Source organism: Rana temporaria, chromosome 7 (assembly GCF_905171775.1).
Source record: "Rana temporaria chromosome 7, aRanTem1.1, whole genome shotgun sequence".
NCBI lineage: Eukaryota > Metazoa > Chordata > Amphibia > Anura > Ranidae > Rana > Rana temporaria.
Genome location: NC_053495.1, coordinates 1,303,782 through 1,326,866, shown reverse-complemented (window position 1 = coordinate 1,326,866; position 23,085 = coordinate 1,303,782). Strand labels below are relative to the sequence as shown.

At 48.4% G+C, this 23,085-nt stretch overlaps 1 protein-coding gene across 8 annotated transcripts in view; it reads left to right on the top strand.

Moving 5' to 3' along the window:
- Positions 1 to 23,085, top strand: part of ITPR1 (inositol 1,4,5-trisphosphate receptor type 1) — a 208,280-nt gene that overhangs the window by 63,685 nt on the left and 121,510 nt on the right. For 4 of the 8 annotated variants that reach the window (XM_040358646.1, XM_040358645.1, XM_040358644.1 and 1 more), the window contains exons 5-17: positions 1,835 to 1,950; positions 2,179 to 2,265; positions 4,537 to 4,695; positions 8,125 to 8,223; positions 9,044 to 9,127; positions 10,349 to 10,495; positions 12,064 to 12,159; positions 13,612 to 13,656; positions 15,930 to 16,084; positions 18,428 to 18,527; positions 19,414 to 19,574; positions 21,425 to 21,566; positions 21,646 to 21,804. In XM_040358646.1, coding sequence (XP_040214580.1) covers positions 1,835 to 1,950; positions 2,179 to 2,265; positions 4,537 to 4,695; positions 8,125 to 8,223; positions 9,044 to 9,127; positions 10,349 to 10,495; positions 12,064 to 12,159; positions 13,612 to 13,656; positions 15,930 to 16,084; positions 18,428 to 18,527; positions 19,414 to 19,574; positions 21,425 to 21,566; positions 21,646 to 21,804 — 1,550 coding nt within the window. The remainder of the gene's footprint in view (positions 1 to 1,834; positions 1,951 to 2,178; positions 2,266 to 4,536; positions 4,696 to 8,124; positions 8,224 to 9,043; positions 9,128 to 10,348; positions 10,496 to 12,063; positions 12,160 to 13,611; positions 13,657 to 15,929; positions 16,085 to 18,427; positions 18,528 to 19,413; positions 19,575 to 21,424; positions 21,567 to 21,645; positions 21,805 to 23,085) is intronic. The other 4 variants (XM_040358648.1, XM_040358650.1, XM_040358649.1 and 1 more) reach the window with 1 other exon arrangement.

Below are 23,085 nucleotides of genomic sequence, written 5' to 3'. Positions count from 1 at the left end.
GGATGGAGCTCAGGATGTGTCACAATGCGGGTCACCTCTGCTGTGCGATCGTCACATCATCTCCTCTGTGCTAAAATCCCAGAACCTTCTTCTAAAGAGAAACGGATACAATCCCTGAGAGCCAAGCTACAATGTATCATATACGAGCCCCTCCCCCCAACTCAAGACAACAATTCATTCTTTTTTATTCAAAGCAACCCCCCCACCACCACCCGACCACCTCAGCACCTATCCATCCAGGTCTGCCTTCCATCCCTCCCTCCTCCCTTCCATCCATGTCTGCCTTCCCTTCATCCCAACCCTCCATCCAGGTCTGCCTTCCCTCCATCCAGGTCTGCCTTCCCTCCATCCAGGTCTGCCTTCCCTCCATCCAGGTCTGCCTTCCCTCCAGCCAGGTCTGCCTTCCCTCCAGCCAGGTCTGCCTTCCCTCCAGCCAGGTCTGCCTTCCATTCCTCCTTCCTCCAGCCAGGTCTGCCTTCCATTCCTCCTTCCTCCATCCAGGTCTGCCTTCCATTCCTCCTTCCTCCATCCAGGTCTGCCTTCCCTTCATCCCATCCCTCCAGCCAGGTCTGCCTTCCATTCCTCCCCCCTCCCTTCCCTCCCAGGCAGGCCTTCCATCCCTCCCTCCTCCCATCCATCCATCCAGGTCTGCCTTCCCTCCATCCCTCCCCCCTTCCATCCATCCAGGTCTGCCTTCCCTCCATGCCTCCCCTCCAGCCAGGTCTTCCATCCATCCATCCATCCATCCATCATCCCTCTATCCAGGTCTGCCTTCCCTCTATCCAGGTCTGCCTTCCCTCTATCCAGGTCTGCCTTCCCTCTATCCAGGTCTGCCTTCCCTCTATCCAGGTCTGCCTTCCCTCTATCCAGGTCTGCCTTCCCTCTATCCAGGTCTGCCTTCCCTCTATCCAGGTCTGCCTTCCCTCTATCCAGGTCTGCCTTCCATCCATCCCGGTCTGCCTTCCATCCATCCCTCCAGCCAGGTCTGCCTTCCCTCCATCCCTCCAGCCAGGTCTCCCTCCTTCCTGCCAGGTCTTCCATCCATCCAGGTCTGCCTTTCCACCCATCCCTCCAGCCAGGTCTCCACCCCTCCCTCCTGGCAGATCTTGCACATACTGATACAAAGATATAATGGTATGGAAGGTTGTCCCAGCACATGTAGCAGTCGTTGGGACGTTCCACTAAAGGCTTCATGAAGATGCATTTCTCAGTAAAGGTCGGCTGAGCCCCACAGCTGCCCCCCCCCCCCCCAAACATCAAAGAATAGGGCCGCTACATGGAGTCTCAGGGCTCCACATGGACCTGCAAATGTTACTTTGTTTTCTCTGTGGATTTACACACTTGATGGCAGTTTATAAGGCCGGATCTTTTATCACCAACTGGCTTTATTTCTCTTATTCTAGGATTGACTTCATCTTACACACCCATGGAGGCATCAGAGGGGACCCCGAGGTGCAACTAGAACCTTCAGAGCCCCAGTGCTAGGGACCCCCCAACCCCCGGCTTCCCTTTAAGCCCAGGGCCCTTTCACATGTTCTGCAGCAGGCCCCCCACAATAACGCAAAGCCCGGGCCTGTTCACAAGTGCAACCTTTGCGATCACTCACTGTGTCCACTCAGAAAAGGAAGAGGCTGGAAAATGTACATATTTACCGGCCCCTTCCCCGCTCTCCACCCTTACTTCTCCCCTGCAGCAGTCAGGAGAAGCAAGCGGGGGTGACCAGGGGAGCAGCACCCAGGGGGCAGCAAGAGACGAGTAGAATGTTCCTACTAACAGTGTATTAAGTACTGACCCAGGAAATAAAACAAAACATGTGGCCCTCTTCTATCTGCAGACTGCCTGTTCCGGCTGTGTCCCATGAACAGATATTCGGCTCAGAAACAGTTCTGGAAAGCGGCAAAACCCGGAGCCAGCAACACCACCGACACCGTCCTCCTCAACAAACTACACGTAAGTCCTCCGAATCCACATGCAACCCACTTCTAGATCGTCGGCTCTCAGGATCAGGGCCCTCTGATTCCTCCTGTATTGTACGGTCTGCCTTCATATTGTAGAGTGCTGCGCAAACTGTATAAATCCTGAAAAATATATTCATCTTGTATAATAAAATATATAAATCCTGTATAATTTCTGTGCAAGTGACTTTAATGTAGCAATCCCTCCTATTGTGTGTTCCAGCATGCAGCAGATTTGGAGAAAAAGCAAAATGATACGGAGAACCGCAAGCTCTTGGGAACAGTCATCCAGTACGGGAATGTCATTCAGGTGCAGTACTCTGTCGGGGGTGACTTTGTGGGTGTTGGGTTCGGTTGTGGCTCCTCAGTCCTGGCAGAGTCACAAAGGTCGATCATTACCTTATTCTAGAGCAGGGGGTCTCCAAACTTTCTAACACGGGGGCCAGTTTACTGTCCTTCTGACTTTAAGGGGGCCGGACTGTTTACCATTGGGAGTAGAAAATGTCCCCACATCAGCGGGAGAAATTGTGCCCCATCGTTGGTGTCATTGGGAAGAATAGTGCCCCATTGTTGGTGTCATTGGGAGGAATTGTGCCCGCCTTTGGTATTACGGGGGATAAATTATGCCCTGAGGGCCGGATAAAAGCAAGCAAAGGGCCACATCTGGCCCCCAGGCCGCAGTTTGGAGACCACTGTTCTAGAGGTATGTGCTGAATGCTATGAGCCCCCCCCCCCCCCCGCACACACCTCCATTCTTCCTGGCAGTGCTCCTCTCTGACACATGCTTGGAGCTGGAGATGAGCGCTGGCTACCAACGCCGCCATCTTCCTCCCAGTTGCATTGTTGGACGGCTGTTGGGAGGGAAGGTGGTGTCCAGCCATGTAGCTTGGCTTCCTCCAGCATGCAGGAAAATGGAGGAGGGGCGGGGTGTAAGACTGTAATAATGGGACTTCTTCTTTAAATCCACGAACCATTACTACTCCAGGTCTGTCCCCTCCTATCTGCCACCGCTCTTCCAGGTGGTTATCCGAGTCGCACAGCACGTACCAACCTGTAAGACCTTTGATGCACCCACACAGGGCCACCATCCGTTAAATTGGGGGTAGGGACCCCAGACAACTTTCTGTAGCAGAGGCTGCTAATCGCAGTTCAGGTGCCCCCTTTCTCCCGGGCAGCTGAGCCGGCTTCCCATCTTCCTCCCGCCCCTGTCGGCTTCTGCATGAGTAGCCACACAGGGATCTGTTTCAGGGATTGCATAAACTGTGATTACCAAGATTGTGATTGATCAGGAAGCCTCTATATCTATCTATACAGAGTGCTTCCTGTTCATAGATTGTGCATGCTGCAGAGAGTATAAGGAAACCGTATTTGAATCACTTGGTCTAAAAAGTGAGAAATTAGGGGGTCTTGGGATACCCCTGATATTTCACCAGACCTGGGCGGTGGCTGGGGGATCTGATCGCTAGACCTGGGAGGTGGCTCTGGGATCTGATCCCTAGACCTGGGAGGTGGCTCTGGGATCTGATCCCTAGACCTGGGAGGTGGCTCTGGGATCTGATCCCTAGACCTGGGAGGTGGCTCTGGGATCTGATCCCTAGACCTGGGAGGTGGCTCTGGGATCTGATCCCTAGACCTGGGAGGTGGCTCTGGGATCTGATCCCTAGACCTGGGAGGTGGCTCTGGGATCTGATCCCTAGACCTGGGAGGTGGCTCTGGGATCTGATCCCTAGACCTGGGAGGTGGCTCTGGGATCTGATCCCTAGACCTGGGAGGTGGCTCTGGGATCTGATCCCTAGACCTGGGAGGTGGCTCTGGGATCTGATTCCCTAGACCTGGGAGGTGGCTCTGGGATCTGATTCCCTAGACCTGGGAGGGGGCTCTGGGATCTGATTCCCTAGACCTGGGAGGTGGCTCTGGGATCTGATTCCCTAGACCTGGGAGGTGGCTCTGGGATCTGATTCCCTAGACCTGGGAGGTGGCTCTGGGATCTGATTCCCTAGACCTGGGAGGTGGCTCTGGGATCTGATTCCCTAGACCTGGGAGGTGGCTCTGGGATCTGATTCCCTAGACCTGGGAGGTGGCTCTGGGATCTGATCCCTAGACCTGGGAGGTGGCTCTGGGATCTGATCCCTAGACCTGGGAGGTGGCTCTGGGATCTGATCCCTAGACCTGGGAGGTGGCTCTGGGATCTGATTCCCTAGACCTGGGAGGTGGCTCTGGGATCTGATTCCCTAGACCTGGGAGGTGGCTCTGGGATCTGATTCCCTAGACCTGGGAGGTGGCTCTGGGATCTGATTCCCTAGACCTGGGAGGTGGCTCTGGGATCTGATTCCCTAGACCTGGGAGGTGGCTCTGGGATCTGATTCCCTAGACCTGGGAGGTGGCTCTGGGATCTGATTCCCTAGACCTGGGAGGTGGCTCTGGGATCTGATTCCCTAGACCTGGGAGGTGGCTCTGGGATCTGATCCCTAGACCTGGGAGGTGGCTCTGGGGTCTGATCCCTAGACCTGGGAGGTGGCTCGGGAATTCTCCCCTTCAATAAGCTAAAAATGTCCCTTTGTGAACTATTTTCTCTGTTTAGCTGCTACACTTGAAGAGTAACAAGTACCTCACGGTGAACAAGCGCCTCCCGGCTCTGTTGGAGAAGAACGCAATGCGGGTAACACTGGACGAGGCCGGCAACGAAGGCTCCTGGTTCTACATCCAACCTTTTTACAAGCTGCGATCCATCGGTGACAGTGTGAGTGATTGGTGGAGGAGGAGCATGGAAGACTGTGGGCGGAGGGTAGATGTCCTGCAAGGCTTAACAATCTTTACTTTGAAGATACGGGTTCCCATCTTTATTGCTTTATTACAATTCTTAGTGTGTGTGTGTGTGTGTGTGTGTGTGTTTTTATATAATATATATATAAAATGAGCACCCCCACCTCCTAATGGGGTTCAGGGGTCTCCAGTGAAGGTCCCGGTAATCCTCCATCATACAAAGACATTGGAGACAATTTTGCTCTTCTAACATTGTGGCAACCACCAACCAGTTTGAAGACCCTTTTCTGTTCCAGCATGACTCTGCTCCCCCCCCCCCAGATCTTTGGTATAAGGTCTTCTCCTCCAACATCAGTACCTGCCCCATAACCATACGGGGGACACCTTTTGGGGATGAGGCCTTCCCAAAGATGTTGGGTAGGTTTGAGGTCATGGAGGATCTCGAGCGTCCAGTAGGACCGAGGTCAGGGCTCAGTACTGAACACCTTTGGAGTGACTTGGAACACCAGTGGTGAGCCTTTTTTTTGGTGCCCAACACTTGAGCTAGGTCTCCTCACCCAACATCGGTACCGGACCTGACAAATGGGAGAATGCTGGGGTAACATTCTGTAAGGATGGCTGAAAAGATGACTGGTGTCATGCTGATGGGTGGAACCCCTACAGAGGACGGGTGTAGAATATGGTTGAGGATTCAGTCGGTTCCAGTCTATTTTTTTCTTAATTTCTAAATTTAGCGTCTTGTGGAGGAAGTTCATTGTTGACACTTCTCCCCCGTTCAGCTTTCTGAACACCTTGTAATTCCTCCGGCTACGTTGCGGCTTTTTGTAAAATTAAATACTAAACACGAGTGTTGGGTTGTATAATTGGCACCAATGTGTGACTTCCTGCATGGAGACGCCTCATTACATCGCACTAAAAATACACGACTGGAATACATGTGTTGGAGCTGCACCTAAAATCCCGTCCAGCTGTCTGTGGTTTGCACACCGCGTGATATAAAGGTACCGAGATCACCGGACTGTCCTATTCTCTGCCTGGTCATTGTTACAACATTGTACAACCGCGTCATTGCCCACGATGATGCAGGAGGACACAAGGCTGACCAGCAGAGGCAGCTGGTGTGTGTTATTTGGGGGGGGGGGGGCAAACAAACATGGCCCCCCCTTGGTTGGTCAGCCAGTGGCAAAGCACAGTGCTCTGCACCCTAAGCCCAAGCTCCTCCTTTTTCCCCTTCTCTCTTCCCCTTTTTTTCCCCCTTCTCTCTTCCCCCTTTCCCCCCCCCTTCTCTCTTCCCCTTTTTCCCCCCCCCTTCTCTCTTCCCCTTTCCCCCCCCTTCTCTCTTCCCCTTTCCCCCCTTCTCTTTTCCCCTTTCCCCCCCCTTCTCTCTTCCCCTTTCCCCCCTTCTCTTTTCCCCTTTTTCCCCCCCCCTTCTCTCTTCCCCTTTTTTTCCCCCTTCTTCTCTCTTCCCCTTTTTTTCCCCCTTCTTCTCTCTTTCCCTTTTTTTCCCCCTTCTCTCTTCCCCTTTTTTTTCCCCCTTCTCTCTTCCCCCCTTTTCCCCCTTCTCTCTTCCCCTTCCCCCCCCCTTCTCTTTTCCCCTTTTTTCCCCCCCTTCTCTCTTCCCCTTTTTTTCCCCCTTCTCTCTTTCCCTTTTTTTTCCCCCTTCTTCTCTTTCCCTTTTTTTCCCCCTTCTCTCTTCCCCCTTCTCTCTTCCCCCTTCTCTCTTCCCCCTTCTCTCTTCCCCCTTCTCTCTTCCCCCTTCTCTCTTCCCCCCCTTTTTTTCCCCTTCTCTCTTCCCCCCCTTTTTTTCCCCTTCTCTCTTCCCCCCCCTTTTTTTCCCCTTCTCTCTTCCCCCCCCCCTTTTTTTCCCCTTCTCTCTTCCCCCCCCCCTTTTTTTCCCCTTCTCTCTTCCCCCCCCCTTTTTTTCCCCTTCTCTCTTCCCCCCCCCTTTTTTTCCCCTTCTCTCTTCCCCCCCCCTTTTTTTCCCCTTCTCTCTTCCCCCCCCCTTTTTTTCCCCTTCTCTCTTCCCCCCCCTTTTTTTCCCCTTCTCTCTTCCCCCCCCTTTTTTTCCCCTTCTCTCTTCCCCCCCCTTTTTTTCCCCTTCTCTCTTCCCCCCCCTTTTTTTCCCCTTCTCTCTTCCCCCCCCTTTTTTTCCCCTTCTCTCTTCCCCCCCTTTTTTTCCCCTTCTCTCTTCCCCCCCTTTTTTTCCCCTTCTCTCTTCCCCCCCTTTTTTTTCCCCCCTTCTCTCTCTCTCTTCCCCCCTTTTTTTCCCCCCTTCTCTCTCTCTCTCTTCCCCCCCTTTTTTTCCCCCCTTCTCTCTCTCTCTCTTCCCCCCCTTTTTTTCCCCCCTTCTCTCTCTCTCTCTTCCCCCCCTTTTTTTCCCCCCTTCTCTCTCTCTCTCTTCCCCCCCTTTTTTTCCCCCCTTCTCTCTCTCTCTCTTCCCCCCCTTTTTTTCCCCCCTTCTCTCTCTCTCTCTTCCCCCCCTTTTTTCCCCCCCTTCTCTCTCTCTCTCTTCCCCCCCTTTTTTTCCCCCCTTCTCTCTCTCTCTCTTCCCCCCCTTTTTTTCCCCCCTTCTCTCTCTCTCTTCCCCCCCTTTTTTTCCCCCCTTCTCTCTCTCTCTCTTCCCCCCCTTTTTTTCCCCCCTTCTCTCTCTCTCTCTTCCCCCCCTTTTTTTCCCCCCTTCTCTCTCTCTCTCTTCCCCCCCTTTTTTTCCCCCCTTCTCTCTCTCTCTCTTCCCCCCCTTTTTTTTCCCCCCTTCTCTCTCTCTCTTCCCCCCCTTTTTTTCCCCCCTTCTCTCTCTCTCTTCCCCCCCTTTTTTTCCCCCCTTCTCTCTCTCTCTTCCCCCTTTTTTTTTTCCCCCCTTCTCTCTCTCTTCCCCCTTTTTTTTTCCCCGATCTCTTTTCTTTCTTCTTCCTTCTCCTTCAATGATGCCGACATATTGGTTTTATTATTTGTTGGCTGCTTCCTCCCCCATTGTAGAATTCCCTTGTTTTCGGCTTCTGTGTAAAAAGTTGCCACTTTATTTTTTTTTGTAATTTGAACGTCCCCCATGGATACATGAACGGTCATTGGGGGGGGGGTCAGAACTTGGCGGGTGTTGTACATTCAGTGGGAAGCCTCGGGGTCTCGTTTTGGGTCAGACGGAATGTTCCAGTCGCTCCGGGCCGTGATGGCGGCACATATTGGCTGCGGAAGGGTCACTCCAGAGACCTCCAGCCTGCATTATACCGGGCGGCACAATCTCAGCGCTAGCCTCTTCACCACCAATGGTCCGGAGCTGCTGGTTGGGTGCTTTGTAGATCAGAATGTTGAGCTCTGTAACAAATGGTGAAGAGTCCCGGCCATTCTGGAGACTCGTAGAAATGTCTGATATTTCCTGCACTTACCACCCCGTGTCTGCTTATTGTAGGTGGTCATCGGTGATAAAGTTGTCCTTAACCCCGTCAATGCTGGGCAGCCATTGCATGCCAGCAGCCACCAGCTTGCGGATAACCCCGGATGTAATGAGGTGAGTCTTTTGGGAATCGTCTGACTTTCTCCCGTCGTGTGTTTTTTATAAGAACTTTTATTCATTGGTCTTTGTGTATATGCCACTATACAGAGGAGAAAACGATAGTCTCCCCTGCAGATTGTTACATAGAAATGAAGGGTCTATAATTTCTCTCATAGGTGTATTTTATATGATAGAGACAGAAAATCAACCAAAACCCCAGAGAAGTCACATGATACAAATGTTATAAATGGAGGAAAATAAGTATTTGACCCTCTTAGTAGTTGGGGGAGGTTCCTTAGTAGTCGGGGGAGGTTCCTTAGTAGTCGGGGGAGGTTCCTTAGTAGTCGGGGGAGGTTCCTTAGTAGTCGGGGGAGGTTCCTTAGTAGTCGGGGGAGGTTCCTTAGTAGTCGGGGGAGGTTCCTTAGTAGTCGGGGGAGGTTCCTTAGTAGTCGGGGGAGGTTCCTTAGTAGTCGGGGGAGGTTCCTTAGTAGTCGGGGGAGGTTCCTTGTTGGGAAGCACAGAGGTCAGACGTTTCTTGTAATTGGTGATCAGGTCTTCACACATCTCAGGAGGGATTTTCTCTTCTTTACAGATCTATCCTGAAGGTTTCTTGGCAACTCGGTTTCAGCTCCTCCATACATTTTCTATAGGATTAAGGTCTGGAGACTGGCTAGGCCACTCCATCACCTTAATGTGCTGCTTCTTGAGCCCCTCCTTTTTGTATCACGATTTGTATCATTGTCTCCACACACCCAAGACAACTGTTCAATAAGACCTGAATAATGTTTGATGTTCCAGAACATTCTAATGCTGCTTTTCCCCCATTTGGTTGTAGGTGAATTCAGTGAACTGCAACACCAGCTGGAAGATTGTGCTTTTCATGAAGTGGAGCGACAACAAAGATGACATCCTGAAGGGGGTGAGTGAGGATATCTGGAGGAAGACTCAGAAACGGGTTTGGGGAGTTTTTTTGGGGGGGGTATGTCTACATTTATTCCGCACTGTAGGGGCAGCCGGGGGCAAAGTTCAACTACTTTGGTCCAGGCCCGGACTGGGACAAAAAATAGTCCCGGGCATTCACGGCGGGGGTTAATGATGGGAAGTGGGGTTCCAGCACCTTGTACCTCTGGACCCCTTTACATTACACAGCACCCCACAGTTTGTTACAGACACCCCCAACAGTTCTGGACCCCCTGCATGTTACACAGACCACCCTACAGTACAGACCCCCTCTACAATACAGGCCCCCCCTATATTAGAGACGTGACTTGCGGGCCCCCGGGCATATGCCGTATGGCCAGTCCGGGCCTGCTTTGGTCACTGATGCGTTAAGTAAATCAGGGGGGGTTGACGTTTGATGCCATCCCCTACCATACAATAAACTGGGCAGACATCGTGATTGCTCCCGACGTGCACGTACATCCACACTTCATAATTCGGAGCAGCAGCAGACATCCAACCTGAGCCCGATTGCGGTTCTGATCCATTGCAGTAGAGCGCTGCATTTTTTTGACCACCTGCACTTTATTCAACGTGTGCTTGATGGTCATTGGGTGGTAACATCAGCTCTGGGAGGCACAAGGGATGGGGGGTCAGACATGGCCAGTTGTGACAACACTGGTTAGTCACCCCCATATTGCAACCAGGAGAAAAGACCCCCAGAGAGCACTTTTAAGGCTGCACAACCCATGTTTGTATGTCTTCCTGATGTTCTACTGTTTCCCACACTGCCCTGAACACACCTGTTCAGCTCCTCGTATGACTGCACTTAGGAGTTGAGATGGAAGTAAACACCCTCCTATCATTTTCAGCCAAAGAAGCCGCCATCTTGGCCTCTGTTTAAACTTCAACTGCCATGATGCTGCACATGTGATTGGTTATGACACCGGCCATTGGATGGTTTGACAGTTTGGTTGAGAGCACAGCCAGTGAGACAGTTACATTGTCAGCACGACGTGTCAGGGAAGTTTTCTGAAATTGTTACATCGGTGGGTTTACTTCCACTTTAAAGCGGAGTTCCACCCACATTTTAAAATTTTCAGCAGTAAAGAGCATTTATTGCAATTTGGCACTTTTTTTTTTTTTTTTTTTAAAACCCCTTACGCCTATTTCTTATATTCCTACTCCCACCTTCTTGCAGGGGGACGTTGTGCGGTTGTTCCATGCGGAGCAGGAGAAGTTCCTGACGTGTGATGACCATAGAAAGAAGCAGTATGTGTTTCTCAGGACCACCGGCCGCCAGTCTGCCACCTCTGCCACCAGCTCCAAGGCATTATGGGAAGTGGAGGTGAGTGTCAACAATGACCCCCCGATGGTCTTCATTTTATTATTTTTTTTATTTCTTTATTTAAATTATCCGGCATACAGGGAATGGACAATTTATTGGTCAGATACATCAATCAAGTGCGCACCAAACCAGCTATTGAAAATCCAATGTACAACATTTAATTTATATCCTGAATTCATCAAGACTTCATTATATTGAAATAGTCTAAACCCTGTTAATCCTTCCCGTCCTGAATGCACAGACAACATACTTTCCTTTAACACCATTAAGGTAATCCAAAGACCCCAACCCAAATAAGAACCAACAAAAAAGGGGGGGAGGAGCGGGAGTGAATACAACCTCCGAGGGGTAATGGTCTTCATTTATTGATTGCAAAGCTCTGCAGTCTGTCGTTTTGTCTTCTCTGTAGGAGTTTAGGGCTTGGAAGTAACATTTTAACTCCAAAATATCATCTGACCCTATTCAGTCTTTTGGGAAACCTTTCAATAAAATGGTGTACAGCGAGTTTATTACAAGGGGGGTCTAAGAAGGAAAGGTGTTTCTAAAAAGATAAATGGGGCATCATTTTGTAAAAGAGAACCTGTTATGGTGGTTGGTTTTGGCCCATTGGCCAAGAAGCTTTTATAAGCCCATTCAGGACGATTTTGGGGTCTCTTCTAGATTTTCTTTAAAGTGGTAAACCCGATCCTTCATCTTATATCTGCGTCGCCATGTTACTCTCCTTTCCGATGGAGACCACAAGAGGCTGATTCGACAAACATTATGTAGAGAAAAAAACAAACAAAATGGGAGTATAGGGTGGGGCTGCACAATTAATTAATCGTTAAAAATTGTGATCTCGATTCAACCCCCCCCCACACACACACACAATCTCAATGCAGAGTTTGCCGACTCTTTCATATAACAAGTGGAGAGAATTATCAGCTGTCAAAAGAAAAAATATCCGGCAGTCTGCCAAGTTCTTAACAGGAAACATTGTAACTAACGCTTCTTTCTTAGATCAAAGGGATAAACTTCTGTGTGTAAAGAAAATATCGCAGTCTGCCAAGTTTATAACATGAAACAACCACACACTACTACTAACGGGTTCCCCCGTGAGATATCTGTTTAAGTGGAGTATAGACTGGTCTTTCCTCAACTAGTTTCGTGTTATGGAACCGCTTCCTCAGGAGAAGTTTTTTTCTATGAAACAAACAAATAGTACAGTAAGACATGTATAGTAAATATATAATACAGCCAATTCAAAAATACAGCCGATAATGTAATGAGATCTGCTCACCCAACCGGTCAAGACCGGCTGTGCAACCAAGCCACTTGGGGGGGAGGGGGGGGAATTATGTAGACATGTTCCACTGTTGTCACTTCAGTGAACCCACCCTGGAAAATACCATGCAGTCATTGCTGAAGTGCATGTAGGTGGGACTTGGTTGGTGAAGAGGTCGGAGGTTTGATCCCGTTGGCCAGCCATGAAATAAAATTAACCAGATCTAAAAAAATCAGACAAATGTAGTTGGTGGTTAATGTTTTTATACTTCTTTTTTTTTTTTGTTTTTTTTTTTGTTTCATAGGTTGTCCAGCACGACCCGTGTAGAGGAGGCGCCGGCTACTGGAACAGCCTGTTCAGATTTAAACATTTGGCAACAGGACATTACCTGGCAGCGGAGGTGAGTGAGGAGCCGCAAAGGGTCTAGAAAGCCTAAAAACTTCCACAGGGCCACATTGCCGTAGTGGCAACTCCAATGAAGCTTTTTAAGCCATGTCAATTTTGTAGGCTTCAAGGACTTTCTCCAACTGGATCCATCTCGGAAATCTCCATACACCTATAGATTATCTGCAGACTTTCTATGGTTAGATGGAAAACGTGCAACAGATTTCTCCATCTAAGCTAAACTGTGTGGATGGAAGAATCTCCCACTGGGCCAAGCTTCAGTATCTTGCTAGTCGGCCCCCCTGCTGGCTCTCAACCAAAACAATGCCTGCACCCAATCGGAATGTTCAGGTATTGTGAGAGCCAGCGGGGGGCCAACTAGCAAGATATGGAAGCTTGGGCCAGTGGGAAATTCTTCCATCCACACAGTTTTGGCTTGGATAGAAAATCTGCAGATAATCTATAGGTCTATGGCCAGTCTAAGTACAGCAGGTAGAAGCCTTGGTGCCTTAACCCACCTCCACCCAACTTGGTTAACCCATTACCAACCCTTGACGTGAGGAACCCCAAAGAGTCTAGAAAGCCCTTAAACTTCCATTTTTATGCTCACCGGACCACATTGCCGTAGCAAGAACCTTGATGATGAAGCTTTTTAAGCCATGTACATTTGTAGGCTTCTAGGACTCCAATTCTAATAACGAGTAACCAGCCATGACTTCTGTTTATTTGCTACCCCCCCCCCCCCCCAGCAGGTGGCTTTAGAACAGGTGCACTTTTCTTTTTTTCTCTTACTGTAAGTATCTTTATGGGAAAACCTGACAGACAGCCTGGAAGCTGAGGTCTCGGTACGTACAGAAGCCTTGGTCCCTTAACCCACCTCCACCCAACCTCCAGACCCAGGGTCTAGAAAGCCTCAAGTTTCTTTGTTTTCTTTGCTACTTTGCCGTAGTGGGAAAGCCAATGAAGCTTTTTAAGCCATGTCAGTTTTGTAGGCTTCTAGGACTTTCTCCAACTTGATCCATCTCGGAAATCTCCAACTGTAATTAGTAACCAGCCATGACTTCTTATACACCCCCCCCCCCAGCAGGTGGCTTTAGAAGGGGTGCACTTTTTTATTACTGTACGGTTCTTTCCTCGTGTGAACCTTGACTGAGGCAGGTAGCCTTGAAGCCAAGGTCTCGGTAAGTACTGCAGGTAGAAGCCTTGGTGCCTTAACCCACCTCCACCCAACATGACCCAGCTTGGTTAACCCATTGCCAACCCTTGACGTGAGGAACCCCAAAGGGTCTGGAAAGGACCACATTACCGTAGCAAGAACCTTGATGTAAATTTGTAGGCTTCTAGGACTTTCTACAACTGTAACAAGTAACCAGCCATGACTTCTATTTATTTGCCCCCCCCCCCTCCAGCAGGTGGCTTTAGAACAGGTCCACTTTTTTTTCTTCTCACTGTACGGTTCTTTCCTCAGGTGAACCCTGACTATGAGGCAGGTAGCCTGGAAGCTGAGGTCTCAGTAAGTATGGCAGGTAGAAGCCTTGGTGCCTTAACCCACCTCCACCCAACATGACCCAGCTTGGTTAACCCATTGCCAACCCTTAACACTGTGCCAGATCTGCATTTTCCCTAATGGCATTTACTCCAGCTGACCAGCCGCCCCTCCACCCGGCTTCTCCTATCAGCATCTTCTCCAGCTGCCCAAACCCCCCCCCCCCCCCCCCCTCCTGGCTTCCATCCAATACTCGCCCATTTCATGGCTGTCTCCACCAACCGAGCTCCATGGTGCCCATACTGCAGAGGATGTACTTTATAACGTCACTGATGGAATTCATGGGTTTTGCTCTACGCCGAGATTATTCCAACAGCTGAATAATCCGAAGGCCATAGAACACCTTTTCTCTTCACGCCGAATCATCGCAACATTTTTCTGAAGGTCTTGAGATGTTTTCAGTGGAAGTTTTTTTTATATAAATTGCTGAGGTTGTCCTGACTTGTGGGAGGACGGCGGTGTGAATATCCGAGAACGCCGGGCATCGTGCCAACTAGCATTTGTTTTGTCTTGATGCCCCCTGGAGGATATCCGAGCCGCCTGCTTGTGTTTTATGTGCGGAGAATTTGTGCTTTTCTCCATGTTTAGCCCTGAAAGGTCTTCTTTTTAACCAGTTCATCCCCCGAGGAGCTGAGCAGTTTACATTTCTGCCATGGACAAGTCTATTCTCATTACTTATAGTGGAGCTCCGCCCAAAAGGGGAAGTTCTGCTTGTTTGCACTACCCTCCCCCACGCCTCCCCACTGCCACATTTGGCACTTTTGGTTTTGCAAAATAATATATATTTTTTAGCAGACACCCTAGGGAATAAAATGGTGGTCATTGCAACTTTTTTTTCTCGCACGGTATTTGCGCAATAATTTTTCAAACGCCTTTTTTTTTTGAAAAAAAAAACCGTTTCATGAATTAAATAACAAAACAGTAAAGTTAGCCCAATTTTTTTATATAATGTGAAAGATGATGATACGCAGAGTAAATAGACACCTAACATTGCACGCACTCATGGAATGGCGCCAAACTTCGGTACTTAAAAATCTCCATAGGTGACACTTTAATTTTTTTTACAGGTTACTATTTTCGAGTTGCAGAGGAGGTGTAGTGCTAGAATTGTTGGTAACGCACGCGACGATACCTCACATGTGGGGTTTGAACGGCGTTTACATATGTGGGCGGGACTTGCATGCGCGTTCGCTTCTGAGTGCGAGATAACGGGGACAGGGACGTTTTGAGGAAAAAAAATATTTGTATTTTACTTTTTATTTTTACACTTTTTTTACTTTTTTTTTTTGGTCACTTTTATTCCTATTACAAGGAATGTAAACATCCCTTGTAATAGGAATCGGTGTAACAGGTCCTCTTTATGGAGAGAGGCGGGGTCAATAAGACCTTCCCCTCCCCCCACATCTCCAGGCTGGAAAGCATGAGATCGTGAAAAAAAAAATCACCGATCACATGCCGACAGCTGCGGCTTTTTGTTCTTCCGGGTATCGGGCGTGACGTCATAACGTAGCGCCCAGGCCTCCGACGGTCATAGAGATGACTGTGACCGTCTGGTCACCAGTCATCTCTATGCTTTCCAGCTGCCTATAAGAACGATCAAGCGGTGGAACTGCCGCTTTGATCTTATGGTGCACAGAATCGGCGGCTGAAGACGGCGATATCTGAATGATGCCTGTAGCTCCACCCATCATTCAGAGATCACCGCACAAAGCCGAGGACGTCCTATGACGTCCTCCGGTGGACAAGTGTTTAAAGAGCAGCCTCTGCCCTTGGCTCTCTCCTGAACCGTTCCTCTGTTATCAGCCAGATAACTTCTGACAAATTCTCCCACACATCAGATAAAAGCAGCCTGAAATTTGTCAGGGGGGAGGTTGCGAAAATGGATTAACAGGGACCTGACCCTGTTGCAAAACACCTCCTGAGAATCTCTGCCTATGATGAGAGGGGTGTGTGCCTTTTCTCCAATCAGCAATGTTGGCTATCTTGGCTGTATGCCCAGACATCACACTCTGTGATAAACAGGAAGAGAACGTTTCCTAACACAATCTCAACTTTGTAAACGGTATATAAAGCTGAAGACAGCAGATATAAAGGTAAAACTTATGTAGGGAGATTTGGTTCATCTCAGTGTATCATCTGAGGCTGTTCACTTCACTGGGTGTATCCACTACAAATAATCACGGGATGGATCTTCTGCAGATGTATGAAAGATGTTCTCAGAAGTTGGTTCCTGTTTTCAGATGGACTTGGATCAGGACCCGGCCCGGCCCAGGGTAAGAGTGGCTCCGGAGAAGATGATGTGCACCTTGGTCTCTGTCCCCGAAGGCAACGACATCTCCTCCATCTTTGAGTTGGACCCAACCACTCTGAGAGGCGGCGACAGCCTGGTACCAAGGTAGGTGATCTTTCCCTCTGTGGGATCTCTTCTTCCATCGGGCATTGGGGGTTCTCCTCCTGCGCTCAGGAGCTCCATCACTTAGGGGGTCAACCAGAGTCTTCCGCTGGAATGGGGAATGACCGGGATCTTGCTGCCCTCCCCAGAATTTTTGGGGTGCACCGATATATCGGCCGAAAACGGCTGTTTTGGCGAAATGCCGAACAGGCTTAAAAATTTACGATAATGGGCATCGGGTGCCCGTAAAAAAGATGGCCGCTGGGCTGTCACGGCTCCGTCCGAGTGCACTGCACGAGCCAACGAGTGTCACTGCCAAAGTGTTCCTCCTGAGTCCTTCTGACTCGATCGGCTATTAAAAAATGGCGCCGGGTGGCACCATTACGTAACTGCGCATTCGCTGACTGGCCGAGCGGATACAAGCTTTTCCGAGCCCGGTCGAGTGGATACGAGCTTTCCCGAGCCGATCGAGTCAGGAGGGACACTAGCCATAGGCAGAGGACGGAGCCGTGACAGCCCAGTCCTGTCCAGCACAGCCCTGAGCCCAGCACAGCCATGTCCAGCTTTAAGGTAATAAAGAAGCTGGTGGTGGCAGTAGGTGATGGTGGTGGGGGCATGAGGTGATGGTGGAAGAAGGTTATGCTGGCACTGTGGCAGGAGGTGGGTGAGGTGATGGTGGCAGAAGGTGGTGGGGGCATGAGGTGATGGTGCAAAAGGTAACGGTGGCACCATGGCAGGAGGTGGGTGAGGTGATGGTGGCAGGAGGTGATGGTGAGAGCAGGAGGTGATGGCGGCAAGAGCTGGCAGGAGGTGATGGTGGCAGGGGGTAGTGGGGGCAGGAGGTGATGGTGAGAGCAGGAGGTGATGGCGGCAAGAGCTGGCAGGAGGTGATGGTGAGAGCAGGAGGTGATGGTGGCAGGGGGTAGTGGGGGCAGGAGGTGATTGTGGGGGTGGCGTTTTAACATACAATTAAAAAAAAAAAAAGTAATTTTCGGTCTCGGCCTGACATTTTTCTTTATTTCAGTTTTGGTTCTGAAATTTCCATTTCGGTGCACCTCTAGAATATTTAGTATTCTTGAGAATTAAAATGTAAAAGGAAAAGGGCGCACTGAACTAATGCATTACCAATGGCATGTATAAAATTGGGGGTTCTCCTCGCTGACAGGATTTTTTCTTTTTTTTGGCGGAAATCCGCTTTAAGTTAACAATTTTGTTTTCGTCATATTGAATGAATGACTTGTATAGCGCTACTCATGCGAACTGATTCGTTATGATTTTTTTTTTTTTTTTTTTTATTATTTTCGGATTTTTTAAGCCACTCCTATTTATTTATTTTATATTCTATCCTGTTCAGTTTTATCCGGGTTCAATTTTATCCTGTTTCAGTCGTTTTTATTAGTTTACTGAAATTGTATAATTTTATTTTGTAAACGTTTTTACATTGTTTAGGCTCATCAAGAACGGTGTTCTGTTTTTGTATTCCTTCTGTTCCTCTATTTTCTCCATTTTTCTTTTTCTTTTTCATTTTTCTTTTTCTTTTCTTTTCTTTTCTTTTCTTTTCTTCTGTTCCTTTATTTTCTATTTTATTTTCTTTTATTTAATTTTGTTCTATTCTGTTCCTTTATTTTCAATTGTATTCTATTCTTTTTCTTTATTCTGTTAATTTTTCTATTTATTTTTATTCTATTCTTTTAATTTCTGTTTTACTCTATTCTGTTAAGCAGCCCAATGGCCCGTGTACACGATCCAATTATCGTAGGACTTTTTCCGCTTAACAGTCGCAAATAGAAATTTGGATAGGTTGCTAAAGTCACAAATTCTCATCCGACAGAAAAAAAAAAATCGGAAGTGATGTCGCGTTTTGTAATGTATTTGTATTGTATTTTTCGAGCGACTACTATGCTGACTAAATGAAAATCTTACGACCTGGTATCGTACGAGGAACATTTTTGCGCTTGTCCGATTGAGTAATATTGGATGAACTGTCATGATCGGCTCTCCTATGTAGTGTACACACGATCCGAAAATCGTAACACGACCATTGTTCGTGTTTTTTTTTTTTTTTTTTGGATCATGTGCCATTAGTAGGAATCCTTGTCTTATTACACTTTTATAGCGCTTAAAATTTATTGAAAAATGTTTCCATTTCAAATTTCAATTTTATTTATCAATTTCAAATTCGTATTGAGTTTCGGATAATTTAGCGTCGGTCAAATTTTTTTATTTTGGATTAATTGAAATTCGTTGCTTATTGTGATTCGGAAATTCAGGTTCATCCAAATCTCGATTTCCTAATGAAACGGCGCGTTTCTAATCGCATCCCGTCTTTTTCTTCTGATGTTTCAGAAACTCCTACGTACGATTGCGCCATTTGTGTACGAACACCTGGGTGCACAGCACCAACAGCCCCATCGATAAGGATGAGGAGAAGCCGGTCATGTTGCGGGTAAGGCCAACATCTCAAATACTTGAATTTCCAGTAATTGTTTAGTTAACCACTTCAGCCCCGGAAGGTTTTACCCCTCCCCCTCTTTTTTCCCCCCCTAAGCTTTCATTGTTGAAGCACCAGATCATCCAATTTATACCATTGGAAACAAATACCAAAAAAAGGAAATTCCATATTCACCAAAAGTTGGGGAAATAAATGTGAATTTGATAAGAAATGTCAATATTTTAAATGCATGGCTGTGAATCTGAGGAGAGGAGGTCCATGGTGGCTAAGGGACTGAGCGAGATGTCTTTAGATTTGGAGGAGACCATGTTCAGGACTACATCTTCTAAAATGGAATGGCTGTAATGCATTTGTAGCACCCCCCCAAACCCCCAGAGGCATGTTAGGAACCCCCCAGAGACGGGATGGGTTAGCATTTCACCTCAAGCTGGCTACATAAGTGCTGGTATGACAACCTTGTGAGTAAGGATGAGCTCCGGCGTGTTCGCACACCCCACGTACAGAGCCCGCCAGGAAGTCAGCACTGCGCTAATCACAGGCAGTGAGACATTTCCCGATCTCTGCACTCGCGCATCGGGAAATGTCTCGCTGCCTGTGATTAGCGCAGCACAGTGCTGACTTCCTGGCGGCCTCTGCACGTGGGGCGTGGGAACACGCCGGAGCCCACCCCTTTCACAAGGTTCTCTGGGGGTTCCTAACATGCCTCTGCAGTGCCGACTTCCTGGCGGGCTCTGCACGTGGGGCGTGCGAACACGCCGGAGCTCATCCTTGCTTGTGAATACGTATGCCCAAAAAATATCTTGGATGAATATGTTGGCAAAGCTCTCTCTGTATGGATTGTGTTCAGTAATGACCGCTGCCTCCTTCCTGCATCACTCAGATTGGAACGTCCCCTGTGAAGGAAGACAAGGAAGCATTTGCCATTGTTCCCGTGTCCCCGGCGGAGGTCAGAGATCTGGACTTTGCCAATGATGCCAGTAAAGTTCTCTCTTCCATTGCGGGCAAGTTGGAGAAGGGGACCATCACCCAGAACGAGAGGAGGTAAGGGGCACTTCATGGATGAATAGCTTGTGGAGGTACAGATCTCACTTTGAAGGAAATCTGTACATCACTAGGGCCGCCATAGACTGCGCAAATATTCTTTCCTGCAACCACAGACAGTGTTGACCAAGGAATCTCTCCTGCCGATCCATTGTAGTCTCCTGATGCCAGGACCCCAACCCCAGGATCGGGTCTACCATGTTTCCCTGAGAGTCCATTGCACCTAGCCAGCACTTTGAGAGGGGCAGCAAATTGAACCATTGTCTCCTTCTATTTACCCAGCAAATTGGTGACCAAGATTTTTTTTCTAGCAGTTGTATCATAACTGCCCCTAGCCTGCCCCTAGCCTGCCCCTGGTACTGCCCCTAGCCTGCCCCTGGTACTGCCCCTAGCCGGCCCCTGGTACTGATGTAGTATAGTAGATACTTGATTAAGTAGTTTTCCAGCAGCAACCCAATTCTTCCAGAGAATACTTGCAACAGATGACAAAATCCAACAGTGAATAGAACAACGAATACCATCCTTCAGAGTCCCATGTTTAGATCTGTGCCCTCATATTCATGGGGATAACCCAGACTGATTGCCAGCTTATATTGCCTATCCACTGAATGGCTGAGCAATTTCATTGGCTACCTTTGATCTACCTTCTGTCTTTCAGAGTGACGGATAATTTCAATGGCCCGGATTCAGGTAGAATTGCCCATTATTTACGGAGGCGCAGGGCAACGTTTTTGCCCTGCGCCCCCGCAAATTTGCTTCGCTGCCCTTGATTCATGGAGCAGAAGCTCCGTGAATTGCGCGGGCGCGCCGGCAAATAGCCCGGTGCTAGAGCACGCGATTTAAATGATCCCGTAGGGGGCGGGAATCATTTAAATTGGGCGCGTAAATTGGGCCCGATCGTAGCACGCATACTCCGTCGGGAAACTTTCCCAACGTGCATTGCGGCAAATGACGTCGCAAGGACGTCATTTGCTTCAAAGTGAACGTGAATGGCGTCCAGCACCATTCACAATTCACTTACGCAAAGTACGTAAAATTCAAATTTCGCAACGCGGGAACGACGGGTATACGTAACATGGGCTGCCCCTGCTATTAGCAGGGGCAGCCTTGCGCGAAAACCGCCGTACGTAAACAACGTAAACTGCGTACGCAGGGCTCGCGCAACGTTGTGCATCGGTGTTGGTATGCAATTTGCATACTATACACTGAGCACAACGTGAACGCCACCTAGCGGCCATCGCAAGAATGCAGCCTAAGATATGCGGGCATAAGAGCCTTATGCCGCGCAGATCTTGGGCTGCAGTCGGCGTAACGAGGTTCCTGAATCAGGAGCATTCGCTACGCCGGAGCAAGTAAGCAATTGCGCTGTGTAACCTATGGTTACGCAGGCGCAATTGCTTCTTGAATCTACCCCAGTGCCTTTTGGTGGGAGTTCTTTTTTTCTGGGGGGGGGGGGGGCAGCATTTCCGTTCTTGGACCCAGGCAGATTAATGTCTTGGGCCACCCTGATCCCCCCCCCCCCATCTGCACTAGAAGACTGATATTGCTAGAGTCTTTACCAGCCATTAGTGAAGATTGCATGTAAAATCCAGAAGACTGGTTGCACCCAAGTTGATCGATCAATCACCTTCGGGTACATTCGCCCGGCCCATACATGGTCCGTATCGTCTATGGATGGACCCAAAGCACCGGGAAATACTGAAACTCCTTTATCAGACGAGTTTTCCCTGCCACAGGCCGTTGTCCAGACGTCTTCTTTCTACCACAGTAAGATGTTTGTAAACGGAACCCCCCGCCCCCGTCACATGTTGTTCGTGGGTGTGACTTTCGCTCTTCCTTTTATGATTCAGGGCGGTGACCAAACTCTTGGAGGAGTTGGTTTATTTTGTGACAGCCGGAGTGAATTCTGGGCAGGATGTTCTGGAGGTCCTGGTGAACAAACCCAACCGCGAACGCCAGAAACTGATGCGGGAGCAGAATATCCTGAAACAGGTGCCGGTTGTGTTCTGTGTGGGTGGATCCACCTTTGGAAACGTTGACATGCTGAACACCGTTGTCTCCTCCCCCGCAGATCTTCAAGCTGCTGCAGGCCCCGTTTACGGATTGTGGTGATGGTCCAATGCTGAGGTTGGAGGAACTTGGGGATCAAAGACACGCCCCCTTCAGGCACATCTGCCGGTTGTGCTACCGCGTCCTGCGGCACTCCCAGCAAGATTACCGCAAGAATCAGGTATTTTGCTTCTTCAAAAAAAAAATTATACATTTTTTTATTTTATGGAATTTCTTATACAAAAACAAAACACTTCATACACATTAAATCTGAAATATATTAATAAAATAACACGATCCCATCAGAAAAAATTATAATGGTTTTCACTATTTCCATCATTTCTTGGCCAAGATATCTTCAAATAATTTATTCAAATAAACCCAACTGACAAAATGAAGTCCAGGTAAAATTTTACTCAAATGTATTCCTTAAATGGTGTTTTCAGGGGTTCAAATGATTCCCCTTCATCAGGGCTTTGTACTATTGGTAAAGCGAGGATCTGCAGGGGGTCATAGGGATTACCCCTTAGGATCCCTCCAATTATATCGGCCCTGAGCTCTGTATCAACATTACTAAGCCCTAATGAAGGGGGGGACCCTTTGAACCCCCTGCTCTTTCCCTATGAGCATATACACCAAAAATATAATGATGCTCAATAAAAAATAATGAATCCAACATGCTTTATTTATTTTTGTCAGTAAATCACAGGTTTAATTATGCATTTTTTTATCAAATACAGTGGAACCTCGGTTTAAGAGCATTTCGATTTGCAAGCAACTTTTTTTTTTTTTATTCTGACTCGGTTTGTGAGTGACTCGCAATGCGTGCAGAATTCAAACTAAATAGGCCTGCAGTACCTCATTTGGCCTGAGGTACGGGGGGCGCAGAAGCCGAGCAGAGCCAGAAATAGGCCTGCAGTACCTCATTTGGCCTGAGGTAAGGGGGTGCAGGAAACAAGCCAAAGTGTCCTTGGCCTTATCGGCCATTTTTGACGCTCTGGAGCCCCCCCCCCCCCACCTCTGGCAGCATTCGGTATTGCATCCCATTGAAGTCAATGCGGAACAAATTATTTTCGTTTCCATTGACTTCAATGGGAAAACTCGCTTTGATATGCGAGTACTTTTGGATTACGAGCGTTCTCCTGGAACGGATTATCCCCGTAATCCGAGGTTCCACTGTATTTAAGTTCTTCTGCACTGTGGTGAAAAAGCAGTATAAGTAATGCGGCTACAAAACAAATGTGCTACCAATTGAAACCAGAATAAAATAATCCAAGCAGCACTAAAATATACAAATAAAAAGCAAACCAATTCATAAATCTTTATATGTAAAGTGCCGATATCTCAATTGGTACAAATGAAGATAAAAATGTTCAAATTACACACTGAGAATTCCTAAAACAATAGTAAAGTGTCCACCCCCTATGACGTCCTTTTCGACGAAACGCGCTGAGCGTTGTAT